Source organism: Lynx canadensis, chromosome C2 (genome assembly GCF_007474595.2).
Source record: "Lynx canadensis isolate LIC74 chromosome C2, mLynCan4.pri.v2, whole genome shotgun sequence".
In the NCBI taxonomy this organism is placed as follows: domain Eukaryota; kingdom Metazoa; phylum Chordata; class Mammalia; order Carnivora; family Felidae; genus Lynx; species Lynx canadensis.
In genome coordinates, this window is record NC_044311.2 from 45,885,132 (window position 1) to 45,900,711 (window position 15,580).

A 15,580-nucleotide genomic window follows, 5' to 3' on the forward strand; every position below is an offset into this window, starting at 1 on the left:
CAGTTAAGCAGTTTGGTGAAAATCAACCCAAGCCCACTTCAAACCCACATAGTCTGGTTCAGAGGCCATACTCAGAACCTGCCTCATGCTCCCAACTGTCAGCAATCATGGATAGGGTGAACTAGAATTGTTTACTAGATTGTAGAGTTTTTCAGCTGGGTATTACTGATTGATGAGTGAGGAATAACAATCAACTTTAAAGTTTAATGGATTTGTGAAACTTTTTTCCTTACTGTGAGGTATCTGGCTGAAAACATAAATTGGTTCCAAGTAGTATGATCAGCAAAAGAATTAAAGAAGATATAATTAGAAACCTGCCAAATGGCACTAAACTATTTTTTCCGTCTGTAGTCTCTTTTGGGATTCTCTTTTGGATCAGAATTAATAGTCTAAAGGTTTCTGTTGATGTGGCTAAGCAGTACCATATAAAATCTGAAAAGATGAGGAAGCATTTATTTTCATTTGGAATGAAAGTCAAAGTGGGAACTCTTACAAGAGCCTGTACTTTCCATCAGACATAGCATGGTATGTTTTCAGATGATAGAAAATTGTTTAAAAAATTCCCCACTGGATGAACTGAAAGCGGAAATAATAAGTTCAAATAAGTTGTGCAGTTTAACATTAAATGTAAAAGTGTCTATAAATAGAGCCAGTATAGAACACCTCTACAGATAACTGGAAACAGGCGATAAGTTCATAGTATTACCTGAAACATGTTCATATCAGTTTCATATTTTTATTATAATATGAAACAATACAAGTTTGAGGAGTTCAAGTATAGTCATGTGCATAGTCAAAAGTGAGAATTATCCCCCTTGCATGAACATACCATCGTGTGTGGAAGCATATATTTATATTTATTGATATATCAGATCTTTGTTTCCTTTCATGATAGTACATGAAGATTTGCCTATTTTTTTTTTTTTTTAATGTTTATTTTGAGAGAGAGCACGTGCCTCTGCTTGATGAGCTGGGGAGGGGCAGAGAGAGAAAGAGAGAGAAAAGGACAGCTAAAATCTCAAGCAGGCTCCGTGCTGTCAGCAGGGGGCCTGAAGGTGGGGCTAGATCCTAAGACCCTGGGATCACGAACTGAGCTGAAATCAAGAGTGAGATGCTTAACTGACTGAGCCACTCAGGTGCCCCAATTTACCTATTTTTTTTTAAAAGTTTATTTATTTTGGGAGAGAAGGAGAGAGGCAGAGAGAGGGAGTCCCAAGCAAACTCCCTGTTGTCTGTGGGAGCCTGAAGCGGGGCACGAACTCATGAACCATGAGATGACGACGACCTGAGCAGAAATCAAGAGTTGGATGCTTAACCAACTAAGCTACCCAGGCACCCCTAACTAATAAAAAATAAATAAAAAATTATACTATGTAAAGTTACCATAGTTTAGTTAAGGAATTTACTGATTGGCTTTTTTTTTTTTTCTCAAAAAGTGTCTCTATTAGGCACAGTACTGTAGGACACACATATATCTGTATATTTTCGTTCAATTCCAACATATTAGTAGTAACTTTCCTAGAGGTGGGATTGCTGGACCAAAGCAAAATGTTGAATGATATTTTCAAATAGCTTTCCAGGAAAATTATACCAATTTACAGTCTCCTTAAGTGGGATTCTTCCAATACTGTTAGAAAAATCTTTTAAATCAAATCTAAACTTAAAGATGAAAAAAAATCCATGTTAATTTAAATGTAAATTTATTTGCTTATTAGTGAGGGTACAGATTTTTTCATATTTTTAGTGTCTATTTGTATTTCTCCTGGAAGTTAATTTTTTATATTCTTTTCCCGTTTAAAAAGTCAGGCTGTTTCTATTTATTGACTCGTAAGTGTATTTCTACATATTTAATTCCAACTGGCATCAGTGTATTCTCATTTTGGGCATTACCAATCAATAGTGATCACATAGATCAGGCACTGGAATCTGTAGTTGTTTTCTGAAATAACTAGATGCATGGATAGAGGGTTCTTTTTCTGTGTATTTTCTCCCTGTTTTCAGAGTTCTAGTCCAGGGATTGTCAATTTTCATTTCTCCCTTTCTTATAGAATTTTTTTTTCAATGTTCACCTGTGAGAAAGAGTATGTGAGTGTCCTTGTAAATGGGGGAGGAATAGAGAGAGAGGAGGACAAAGGAACCGTTCCAAGGGGGCTCTGGGCTCTGCACTGATAGCAGAGAGCAATCAATCTTTTCTAAAGAGCCACGTAGTAAATATTTAGGTTTTACAGCCATGCAATCTTCATCACAATTATTCAACCCTGTCATTGCAGCAGGAAAGCAACCTTGGATAAAACCTGAGGGGGTTTGACTGTGTTCTAATAAACCTTACTAGGGACACTGAAACTTGAATTTCATAGAACTTTAATACAATATGAAATTTTATTCTTCTTATTTTCTTCCTGTTGATATTTGAAAATGTGAAAACCGTTCTTAGGTCTCAGGTGGTGGGTTTGGCTTGCAGACTAAAGTTTGCCACACCTGCTTTAGACTGTTTCTGTAAAACCCACTGCCAGAAACTGCCACTTAACCGGCAGCCTTAGGACTTGTTAGCTACTAAGGCTATGGGCAAGACTACATTCTGTTGGTCTCATCTTCTGAACTTTACAACTTCTGGACCTGAGAGTACAAAACTTGGGTTTCCTTTTTTTTCTTAATATAAAATCTGGGATTTATTATGTATATTAAAATTCCTAGTGACATGTAAAAATAGTGACATGTCCTGTGTATCATGAGTGTTCTGTAAACACATATCTCTCAGTCTGTCTTGAATGGATTCAGTTTGACGTCCAATGCAGGAGTGTATGCTAAGGTTTTTGAATAAGGAATTCCCAACAAAATGTGACTTAAGATTTTAATGTAAATTTTTCATATTATATATAAAAACAGAAATGATTCCAAACACTTGACAGTTCTTTTATAAAAATTCTATAATACTATTTGTGTTCCTGCTTTCTTTCTCTTGTCGAAAATGTCATTTCAGTAAATTAAATTAATCCAAAGGGAAAGTTTATTTGGGAAAGTTTTTGTCCACTCTGCCTTCTCCCAGCAGCTCATGGGGTCGTGGTACCTCGGTGTCAGTTTTAACCCACCCTCTACCCCCTGACTTGGATGGTGGGTCTGCCTTCCATTTTTCCCAAATACAAAATGAGAAGATCAGATTAACTGATCTCCAGGTTCTTTCTAGCTCAGCTCTCGGGCTGTTCTTACAGAACGTGCACCCTTATGCATGTGATATTAGAGTGAATTGCGTTAGCCTGTGTGGCAGGAATGTGGACTAGTAGTATGTGGAATAGGCATCTTCTCTTGGTGCATCTCCAGTGTCATCCAGTGCTTGTGGACACCAGTGCCATGCGAGTAAAAGCAGCCACTTGAGAGTAGATATCATTTAGGAAGTTAAGTGACTTCGATACTGGAAGGTAGCTCAGCAGAACTTGGAGGATGTAGATAAAATTGATGAATACTGAAGTTCAGTGACCTTCCTTACACTGAACTTCACTTTTATTTCCTCTCTCATCATATTTTGATATTGCCTTATGTTTGAGAATCATCCCTGATTGACGTAAATAATATCGGCTTCCAAGTGTGTTATATATTTTGTTTACGTTAAAAATAACGACTGTGAAGGGGTGCCTGGGTGGCTCAGTTGGTTGAGTGTCCATCTTCAGCTCAGGTCTTGATCTCACACGGTTCATGGGTTCGAGCCCCACGTCTGGCTGTATGCTGACAGCTCAGAACCTGGAGCCTGCTTCGGATTATGTGTCTTCCTCTGTTTCTGCCCTTCCCCCACTTGCATTTTGTGTGTGTGTGTGTGTGTGTGTCTCAAAAATAAGTAAACATTTAAAAAATTAAAAAAAGGACTGTGGCTTATGTACAATCAGTATGTTATCAATCTGATCTATTTCATTTACTTATGGACTAATTCATGTGATAGGTTACCTTCAGAAGAGACTGCCCAATAACGTCTCATAAAATAGTGTTGGCAGTTACCCTTTATTAAGTGGGTTTGCTGTTTGATGTAGGAGTATGTAAGAGGTGAGGCATGGTATCTAATGTCTTTGAACAAAGAAATTCCAACAAAGTGTGATTTAGAGTTTAATACACATTTTTTTTTACACACAAATGACAAACCAGTAATTACAAACATTTTAACTACTTTTCTGTTACTAGTTATGCTTTGCAACCGCATAATCACATTTGTTTTTCTCATTAAAGGAAATATTCATTAACCCAAGTAGTACTTAATTTCTAGAAGCTAGTTAATAAAGGTAAGTGGCAATGGTGGTACTGTACTGAGTAAAATTGTCAAAATATTAATAAAACTGGTTTCTCTAGTATTAAGGAAATACTCAGGATTTTTTGGTTTTAGAATGTCATAAAAGTAACCATTTTAATAACTTTGCTATTTCTGCTCCTTTATTGGAAAGGTATTTTTAAACCTCTATCTTCTTAATGAAAATTTAAAAAAATCAGTCCAATTACCATTTCAATTAGTTTAAATTTCCTAAGATTTTTGCTAATAATTAGAAGTTAGTAGTAACTATTCTTTGTGTGTCCCACTTAAATCTTTATAATGAGTATCACAGTAGATGAGCATTTGGTTACGGTCTCGGATGTATATACATCTTAGTATAATTTTTGGTCAGAAGATTTTTTATCAGATTTATCATTCTCCCTTAGTTGACTATAACTTGATAATAACATTGTGCTCAGTAACGTATTTAAAGGATTACAGTAGATATTATATGGTTACCCATTTTGCCAACACTCTACAAATCATGAGTTCTCTGTAGTTTGGCTTGTAACCGTGGTAATTAGATACAGTTTGTTTTGCTACCCATATCTCTATGTTAGGTTTCTTTTCTGTATTTTAAGATAGCTTTTTCATACTGGAAAAGTAAATGAAAATTACTTCTGTAGTTTTCTACTACTTGTTTAAAGAGTCATTGTTACTGACTCAGCTTACTGTTTAGCCAGTATTTTTACACAGTGTTTTCCTTTTGTGTATTCCAACCACTTACAGATTGAAATATTACCTCATTTGGTTTACATTGGAGTCTCTTCACTTGGGTCACCACCATCCTGTTCTTTTTTCCTGTTTTCTTGAGATAGAGATGTTGCAGAATTGGGGCACTTCAGCATACTCATTAAGGAGTTTTTGAAGGACTTGCAAAGGAAAAAGTAGATGAATGGATCCAGGCATGCATTTAAGGAAGTTAACCAAAGGGTGCTCTCTTTAACATAGAACAGAGTATTTTCAGCAGAGCAGTCAAAGACATCCCTGGTCTGGCTCAGGGTATAGGGAATGCGGGCAAAATGGAAAGGAACAAAACAAATAAAAAACACAGCAATGATAATGAAAACTTTGATGTTTACCTTCTTCCTAGGAACTTTGCCTACACCCCTTGTTCTGACATATGACCTGTACAGTTCTTTTGTAATAAGTGTATAACATACAATGACAATTAAAAAATTAATCCAGAAAATGACTTGACAGATGTAATTGACTATTTCATGCCAGACCAGACCAAACTCCGATTTGAGGAACGAGCATTTCTTCACATTCTTTTCTCTTGGCCTCCTGTTGGTCAGAATCATGTTGGGCAAAGAGATCAAGAACATGAATGCCCAGATTACAACGGAGAGAATCTTAGCCCCCAAGAGATTGTTGGGATTGGATGTCTTAAATGGCCTGGTGGTTTTCTGGTAACGATCAATAGTTATCAGTCCCAGGAATGAAATACTAATGTACATTGTAAAATAAAATATGACAGAGGTCACTTGGCATACAAAGGTTCTCAGTGGTCCCGTTCCCAGCTTGGTATCACTGAGGATTTTGAATGGAAAAGTCAGAATCATGAGAAGATCAGAAATGACTGTGTTCTTAAGAAAAATAATAAAGTTGGATTTACTGCGGATTTGAAAGAAAATCCTCATTGCCAGGCTGTTTATGATGAGTCCAACAAAAAAGAGGACGGTATAGAGGAGCGGGAAGAGGACCTGGGTGATTTTGTAATCTCTGGTGCACAGGCTGCCATTCCCAGCCACAGAGGTGAGGTTGTCCATGGCTTGTGTTTCTTCTTAGCTACCTAGGGGAGGAGGGAAGGGATGGTTATTTTCAGTCCCAGACCATTGATTTTGTCTTATCCCTGTAACATTTTTGGACAGCCTTCTCTAAAAATCGGGGTTTCCTATCCTTGTTACAGAAAATTGAACCTTAGAATACTTAATCATGGCAAATCCTCTATCTCCAACAAATAAAATAGTCTGACGTGTATTATGTGAAGGTATGGATGCTTTGTATTTCTCATTTGCTAAATGTTTGTCTCTTAAAGGACATCTTGATCGTACACAAGTGTGCAGATATTTTAACCCATATATATGTCATTTTGGACTTTGCACAGTGTATTAGAAGTTTTTACATACATTTTCTTGAATACTATTCGATACAAAAATAGTAAAAAAAAAAAAAAAAAATGAAGTGGTCATCAGATGGTGTTCTTCAAAAATAGCCAGGGCATACTTTCTTAGGTATCTAGAGTATATAATTGTAGCTAAAATAAAATATTGGAGCCATGTCCTTGCCTGGTTCTATAGATAATTATACCACAATAGGCGGCTATAAAAGAAAACTAACACTTGACTTGAATACATTATCTGGTATCTGAGTTTTGAAAAAATTTTTTTTAGGTTTTACTTTAGAGAGAGAGCACACAAGCAGGGAAGAAAGGGGATTGAGAGAGAGAGAGAGAGAGAGAGAGAGAGAGAGAGAGAGAGAGAGCGCGAGCAGACTCTCAGAATCTCAAGCAGACTCCAAACTCTAGGCTCAGCCTGGAGCCTGATGGGGGGCTACATTCCAGAACCCTGGGATCGTGACCTGAGCTGAAATCAAGAGTTGGACCAACTGAGCCACCCAGGCACCCTTAAGTTTTGACATTTGAAATGAAATTTGTAATTTTTTTTTTAAATCACAGGCAAATGCAATTGATTTTCTATGAATATTATTCCTAAATATAAGACATGGTGATGTTAAAAACACACATATCCAAATAAAAGGTTCCATTTGAAATACTTAAATTGTGACAAGTAGAGATAACATTAAATTCTCACAAATTTAATTTTTCATTGTCTAATTATTGAAAGTAAAAGTTTCATATTGTGACAATTACAGCTTCAATTTTCAACACCCCCTCGCCTGTTTAAAAAAACAAAACAAAAACTAAACAAAATCCAGTATTAAATTGATATAGGATCATAGATTTTAATCTTCTTTGCTACTGCTATGTACTCTTATTTGTGCATTCACTGATACTTTTTTTGGAAATTATGCATTGGGAATGCTAATGTGGCATAGACTATATCTTATTTAATGAGTATTCTTGATATTAAGATTATTATTTCCATCTGTCTGTATTTAAATCTCATTTTAGACTCCAGGTAAAATAAATAAGACCATTTGTATTTTATTTCTGTGCTGCGTGTGTGTGTGTATGCGTATGTGTGTTTAATGAAGAAGTTAATGGTTTTCCTGACACCATTAGTACAGCTTGTATTTTAATTTTTATTCCAAATAAGTTCATGCATTGACATTATTAAAGGTTTCCAATTTTAAGAAAACTTGACAAACATGTACACATTCATCATCATGTAAACACCTGTATTTGTCAAATACTTTTAGATATAAAATTACCTGGTTGTTTTGTTGATTCAGGAGGATTTAAATGTATCCATTAATTGGCAGTTAAGGCAACCTGCGGAGTAGCGTCTGGTATTTTCCTTTTAATGTCTTAGTTTAGTTGTTATAACTCTTTATCTTCTGAGTGTTCATCAGTAAAGTCTTGAGTGTCCTAGAGAAAAAGAGAGAGGAAGAGAGGACTTCACAATCAGAAATTACCTTCCAGTGCTCTGGACTCAAAGCTGTGCAGACACTCTATTTCCGTCTGGCCGTTTTTAGGACTTCTGCTTTTATTTCCCTGAGAAATGTGGGGCAGGATGGGCAAGAATTCATCGTTTAAAATGCAGTTTAAAATCTTGCTTCTGTTTGGTGAGACCTGCCCATAGAGTTTGATACTTTATGAGTTCTTTTGGCTGTTTCCCATGTACACAGTAAATCCATGTTGAGATCAAGCTTTTCAAAGTCTGCTTCCTGGAGAAGATTGCGAGCTTGCTTTCTCGGATGATTATTTACCTGAAAACATACTGTGCTCAAGCTGGGTGATATATTGCCTTTTAACAAGTAATTTCATTAACTCAAAATGTGTGCTTGTTACGGATGTTAAGTCTCTTGCCCCTTGTTTTTTTTTCCTGGCTAATAATGTCATTATTTTAAATCTGTGTTTGATCAAGTCTTCGTACGTGAAACAGTTTCCTCTCATTATAAATTTGAAGATTCCAAAATTACATTAAAAAAGAAAAACAGTTGTATCCATTGCCAGGCTTATTATATAAAGTGTCTTTCAGGCTTTTCTTAAATAGAATTTGAATATAAACAATTATTTTGTAATCTAGCTTTTGGTTGGGCAGAGAATATGTTATTAAATTAAGGGATCTCTGTTTCTCTGTTACCTTTACATAAATGTTTTTGATGCTGTCTCACACACATACAAGATTTGAACTGTAATGTCCCTTTATTTCCAGTAGATCCACTTGGCTTGGTGCCTTTGGTGTGAACATATGTTTTGGTTACTTCTTTCTTTTGAATTTTGAGTGGGTCTGTCTCTGCGTATGTTAAATAATTTTTAAAATCAATTTTCTTTTTTTTTCTTTTTTTTGAACGTTTATTTATTTTTGAGACAGAGAGAGACAGAGCATGAATGGGGAAGGGTCAGAGAGAGGGAGACACAGAATCTGAAACAGGCTCTAGGCTCTGAGCTGTCAGCACAGAGCCCAACGCGGGGCTCGAACTCGTGGACCGCGAGATCATGACCTGAGCCGAAGTTGGCCGCTTAACCGACTGAGCCACCCAGGCACCCCCAATTTTCAAAGTGCAGAACAGCGGCCCAGCATTGCCTAGGAAGTTGTGACAAATGCGCATGCTTGGACTTAGCCAACCTAGCTCCATTGAATCAGAAACTCTGGTTGCACCCCTTAGGTATACTTTAAAGAACCTTCCAAGTGAGGGTTATGAACAGTAAACTTTGAAGATCACTGATTTAAACCAACCTGAGAATTTTGTTGGCATTAGGAGTTTGGGATTAAGCTATAATTTGAGTAATTTCAGGGCACCTGGGTGGCTCAGTTGGTTAACCGAGTCTGACTTTTGGTTTCAGCTCAAGTCATGATCTCATGATTGTGGGATCTGGCCCCTCGTGGTGCTCTGTACTGAGTGTGGAGTCTACTTGGAATTGTCTCTCTTCCTCTCTCTCTGCCCCTCCCCCACTTTTGCTTGTGTGTGCTCACTCTCTATCAATCAATAAACTTTTAAAAATATTTTAGTAATTTCAATCAGAAATTTGAGTCATGTAATGATCCCAATCTGTCATCTAGAGGTGTGATAGTGGAGTCCTATAAAAGTGGGAATTCTTACGTTATTTCTATTTTGAAATGTATTGCATTAATCAAATTTTAATACTTGGTTTTTGGTTTGGAGACACAATAGTATACTTGTGGAAAACACTTTTATGCTTACGTACAGTTCAGAATAATAAGAGCCAACATTTGACTTCTTATATTGTCATGAATTAACTTGTTGAAAAATCTCTGTTATTCTCTGAAGTAGATAGTCATCTTGTTTCCGTTCTCTGTATGATGGAAATTGAGGAGCAGAGTGAAGTAGGGACCCCATTCTAACTGATCTCAGAGCCTGTACCTGTAACCACTGTGCACCTAGAAATCCTCCCTGTCTCAGTGTCTGCTCGACCTAACCCCCCACCTCCATGTCCACTTTGTTGAGGCCCTGGAGCAAGAGGTAAATACCATGAATGGAATGGTTGTACTGTTTTCAAGAAAATAGAAGTCATACTTGCCTATACACCCAATTGCAAACTTTAGTGTAAAGGATGTTTATGAAGTGTTTTTAAGGTACTCAGATGAAACAAGGCTTGTGGGGAAAAAAAAGAGCATTACTGATTTCAACAAATTAATATGCCATACTAAAGAAACACTAATTCAGGATACTGATATCTTACTACATTATGAAGAATTTATATTTCCAAATTCCTAGAAGGCTATGAATAGTGATTTGAGGGGTAAATCAAAAGGCCCCAGCTCCTGATCTAAATTAACTTTCCTTTGATTGTAACTCACAACCACCTATCTGTAAATCTTCTCTGGTAATTTTCTCATTAGGAATTGACTGCCAGTTACCCATGTAGATCACTTTCAAGTGAATCATCTCAGGTTATAAAAGTATACTGTTGGGGCGCCTGGGTGGCTCAGTTGGTTAGGCGGCCAACTTCGGCTCAGGTCATGATCTCACGGTCCGTGAGTTCGAGCCCAGCATCGGGCTCTGTGCTGACAGCTCAGAGCCTGGAGCCTGTTTCAGATTCTGTGTCTCCCTCTCTCTGACCCTCCCCCGTTCATGCTCTGTCTCTCTCTGTCTCAAAAATAAATAAACGTTAAAAAAAAAAAAGTATACTGTTGACCCGTGAACAATGTGCAAATTAGGGGTACAGCAGTCAAAAATTCGCGTTGTAGCTTAAAAAAAATTTTAAGTTTTTAATTGATGTATAATTGACATATGCATATAAGTTTTGACTTCTCATAAACCTGACTAATAATAGCCCACTGTGGACGGAAGCCTAATCGATAATACAAACAGTTGATTAACAGCTATTTTGTATGTTATATGTATTATGTACTATATTACAGTAAAATTAGCTAGAGAAAAAAAATGTGACAGTCCACTTCTAGTACTCTACTCTATTGATTGAAGAAAGTCTGCACATAGGGGCACCTGGGTCACTCACTTGAGCATCCAACTCTTGATTTTGACTCAGGTTATGATCTCATGGTTTGTGAGTTTCAAGCCCCATGTCAGGCTCTGCTCTGATAGTGCAGAGCCTGCTTGGGATTCTATCTCTCCCTCTTTTTCTGCCCCTCTCCCCATCTCCCTCCGTCCTTCCCTCCTTCCCTCTCTTTCTGTCTCTAAATAAATAAATAAATAAGTAAGTAAATAATAAATAATCTTAAAAGGAAAAAAGTCTGCCCATAAGTGGGGCCCATGCAATTCAAACCTGCGTTTTTTGGGGGTCAGCTATATTATTGTACAGAGAAGTAGAACAAGTTGTACACTTGAGCCTGTCATTAATAAACAACAGTAAATGCAGTTTATAATTGTATGTATTCTCATTGGAAACAGGACTGATTTTGATTGATTTGGTTAATTTCTAAGATTGAGATGACTTCACAAAATGAATTTGTAACCCAGAATTTTTCCATGCAAGTGGTTTAATTGGTTGGTTTATTTTGCCACATCTATTAAAGGTAGTCTGCTTCTCTGAAAATATTTGCTTCAAATGGATTACTCTGAACTTAGAGAGCCATGTCCTGAAATGGTAGGACCTGGTGTTCCTTGTGGAATCAGGTCAGGGCAAGAGAATGGAGATATAATTGAGACATTTGATTAGGTCTTAGGATATTTTAGTTCTCACATTGCATGGTTTCAAAGTGTGGTCATTTTGACATTAGTGAATGTTTTGAATGAACACATGCATTTTAAGGCACTGCTTACTCATAGAATTTAGTGGTTTTACCCTTTTGAGTATAAAAATTGAGGTCGTATATGAGACATTCTCCACAAGTAAAGATTCTTGGGTGTGGGGTATTTTGCAAAAGAAAATGTCATCTTGATCTAATTATCTGTCATCCCTGGCTTGATTGTTTTGCTTGAAAGCAGAGGACTAGTAAATATAGTCAAACGCAATGATGTTCATTTTATTGTGCCCCCAGGATGCGTTGAGCCTCTTGCCCAGAGCTGTCATTTCAGCCATACCATGGGCCTTAAGCTAGTAGAACAAAAATTTCCTGTATAAATCTAATGAAAGGAGTCTCCTTTTTTTTTGGATTTAAAGGAGTTCTTCCATTTCAGGTGGAGTAACAAATGAGAAGAAGCTGCTAATTTCTTACTCCTTTGACACAGCCTCTCCATGCATGTCTGCTCTCTTCTTATTACACCTCTGCCCAAGGCTTATCCCTCATGTCACACTTATTTGGAAGGTCATTTATTCTAAACAGAGTAATGTGACGTATTGAAAGATTCTGCGAAAAAATAATTTGGAGGCCTCTTTTAAGAGTTTTTCATTTTAATAGATAAACAAAATCTTTATGTGAGTAGCTCCATTTTTTTTTAAATGGTAGTTTTTCTGCTTTTCTGGGATATGGGGTAGGGCGCTCTGTGCAATTTATTTCATGATGACTGCTGGGTTTACATTTGAATATTTAAACATACACAATTATAGAGTGTTGGAAGTATCAAATGCAATATCTTGTTTTTTTTAGGACCATCACATTTACTTCATCTGTTTTTCATGAGTGTTTGGAAGAAAAGGAAGTATATCTAGAGTGGGATTCTTTTTTATCTCCTTCTAAAAAGAACATTAATTTATTAATTTTAAAATTCTCCGATGATTGGGTCAGTATAGAAATACCAGGACATATGAATGAGGTAAAAGGAGAGTACACAGCTCTGATAATCACCTCTGTTATTCCATCTTATGAACACACATACACGCTTCCGCAACATGTCTAATCACTTAGGTTTTGATGATGACTTAGAGGAGACCTGACTTCAATTAACTCAAATTCTTACCAGTAAGGGTATTTAGCTCAAGATACCTATTTTAATTTCTTCAGTACTCCAAGCCTTCTAGGGCTTTTGGACATGTCTCCTCCCAGTTTGTTGCTCACTTAAGTCTTTGTGAGTGTCAGATATTGTCTGAAGAAGAAGAGAAATCGGTCCTGAGGATGAGATTTTCAGAACTTAGCTTATACGGGAGATGACCTGTTTAACCCAAGCACAGCAGCGGGCTAGCAGGAGACGGGTGGCCGGCCTTCCAGAGACACGACAGTTGATTCTTTTTTCTGCCCAGCAAGTTGTGACCTTCAGGGTATAAATAATGGAGTATGTATCTGATACAGATACCAACTATTCAACTTGACGGTTTTTTAATACCTAGTTGAAGGAACAGAGAACTCATTGGTGCTTTTGGAAATATTTGGCCCATTCTCTTAGGTTGACCTTGTTCTCATGTACTATAAATTGCTACTTGAAGATGTAGATTTTCTGTAAGTACAAAAATTTGATATAAACAAATCTTGTGGGCTAATGAAAAACAGTCACTTTTGAAATATCTTTGAAGACTAGTAAAAGCTATCATGATTTACCTGAAAATATTAATTATCAGACACAAATAGGGTCTTCAGGCCCCATATAGAGGCTAATGGTTCTTTTGCAGCTAAATGCATATTTTTCTTGATTTTTTAATTTCATCCCTTCACTCTAAACTCTTGACTTGGCTGCTTCTGGTCCACCTCCCTGAGCAAATCAGAGCCAGTAAACTGATGAAAGCTTTTTCAAGTTTCTTATTTCCTTACCTCCAAATTTCCCTATAGTTTTACCATTTTCTTCCCCGAAGTAGAAAGTTGTCCTGGGTTTTCTTTACAAGCTAATCCAAACAACAAACCATTGTTTCCTATCTCCTGTATCAGCTATCTACCTTCCAATCTGGATTTCCTTCATGGAGATTCCTTTAATTGAAACATACCTTTGGAACAAGAGTTTGCCTTTGGTTTTCCTAATACACCTATTCCCCTCCACCTTTCAAGCTATTGTTCTTCCTGACCAACTACTAGTAAATGCAGGTTACTTGCCTCACCCTTACCATTTCACCATCTACTCTTACTACAATCCTGTTTCCGGCTTTCTGCCCCTACAGAGAAACTTCTCTTTTGAAGTTGATGTGTAGTTTGCTTTTGTTTTTGTTTTTTTTTTAAATAAGTCAGAGAGGCAACATTCATTGAGACTTCTTGCTGCATTTGACACTGTCGATGGCCCTCTTAATGTCCCCCCCCCCGACTTATGTGACCCCCACTTGTCCACTGATCTTGTTAATTATGGAGATTATGTGTGCATCATTTGATGGCTTATTTATCTCCTTCCTGTCTCTACTCTCTTAGTTGTCCCCTCCCCTTAAAGAGAACCTGGGGGTTTTGCGCCCCTCCCAGGGACATATTGCTCTTACCTCTAAGCTGTTACCTCTGTGTAGGTCCTCACGTCACACCACCTACTCGACATTTATAATATGTATCCACCTGTGCCTCCAATTCCTCTCACCTGCAGGTGAATTCATGAGCTCCCTGTCCTTATAAGCTGCTTCCCTCCCCCCCACCCCAACAAATTTTATCTAGTGAGTCCATCTTGAAATCTAGTGAGATGCACATTCACTCAGATGCCTAATTCTTTCCCAATTTCCTTGAGTACTTTTTGGTTTTGCTTCTTATTGTTTTTTATTCAGGCCACTGAGAGAGAGTTTCCACACCCTACAGACTTTTTGGCTTTTTCTCTCTGCTTCTCATTTCTCCTCTTCAGTTCTATCAGTACTTAGCTATCAGGTTAGGTTTTCTACAGAACGTTTTTGTTCTTACTTTCATCCCTGCCCTATTCTTTGAGTCATGTGTTCTTTCATTAGTCCACTTATTTATTCATTGTTTAATGTATTCATCATAAATTAAGTGCCTACACAGTGCCACTGAGGGGACTATAAATGTGAATAAAACAGACCTGGAGTTCTCCGTCACAAAACTGACAGAGGAGCAGGGAAGACAGACATTAAACAAATACCTCGAAAGTGAGTGAATTACACTGTGGCAAGTGCTCCAAAGGCCCTCTTCCCCTCCTTCCTCCTCCTGGCCCAAGGGCATTCACTACACTAAGGTGACAGTGAGGGACCTGATGCTGTAATTATGTACAGCACTTCCACACATGAGGGTCAAGCTATTGAGAGTAAATATTTTAGGTGGCAGGAGGAGCAAGAGCAAAGGAAGGAAGTATCCTGGTGCCTTGAGGAGATGTTGAGTAATACAGTTCGGTGTGGATCTGGGGCGCATGCAAGTGAGAAGTGGAAGTGTTGAAACCTGAATGGACAGTGATGGGCTCTCTGATATGCTGCTTTGCTAAGTGCTTTACATGCTTCATCTCAGTTATTCTTGTAAAAATCTTACAAGGAAGGTGGTGTTAGCCAACGTTTCAGGGGAAGCATCCGAGGCCCAGAAAGGCTCATTAGGACAGAAAGACTCAGGACCATGGAGTCCTCAAGTGCCACAACCTGAATACAGCCATAGCTCTCTCTTACCCGAACTTGGGCTGTTATTGGTACAGTATGGAGCCATAGTATCTCTGTGTTTGTGCTGAGCACATGGGTCTTTCCAAGGTAACTTCTTTTACTATCACCATTTGGGCTTGAAGCTCTGCAAATGCTACTTTTATGACACTGAATCTGTGCTCATGGAGGACAGGGAGCATTCATCCTTGTATTTTCTCAGAGTCCCTACCATCTTGTCTTACCAAGGTAGGTAAGGTAGGTAGATCCTCTAAAAGCATTTGTTCAGTAACTTTGATGACATCTTTCCATCACCCATCACACAG

At 37.6% G+C, this 15,580-nt stretch overlaps 2 protein-coding genes across 4 annotated transcripts in view; one reads left to right on the forward strand and one right to left on the reverse strand.

Annotated features, from left to right (window-relative positions):
* The window catches only part of MED12L (mediator complex subunit 12L), a 338,860-nt gene that overhangs the window by 241,633 nt on the left and 81,647 nt on the right, over positions 1-15,580 (forward strand).
* Positions 4,080-15,580, reverse strand: part of P2RY12 (purinergic receptor P2Y12) — a 32,883-nt gene continuing 21,382 nt past the window's right edge. For 2 of the 3 annotated variants that reach the window (XM_030330496.1, XM_030330495.1), the window contains exons 2-3: positions 7,688-7,844; positions 4,080-6,086 (exon numbers count right to left, since the gene is read on the reverse strand). In XM_030330496.1, coding sequence (XP_030186356.1) covers positions 5,044-6,063 — 1,020 coding nt within the window. In that variant the 5' untranslated portion in view covers positions 6,064-6,086; positions 7,688-7,844 and the 3' untranslated portion in view covers positions 4,080-5,043. The remainder of the gene's footprint in view (positions 6,087-7,687; positions 7,845-15,580) is intronic. The other variant, XM_030330494.1, reaches the window with a different exon arrangement.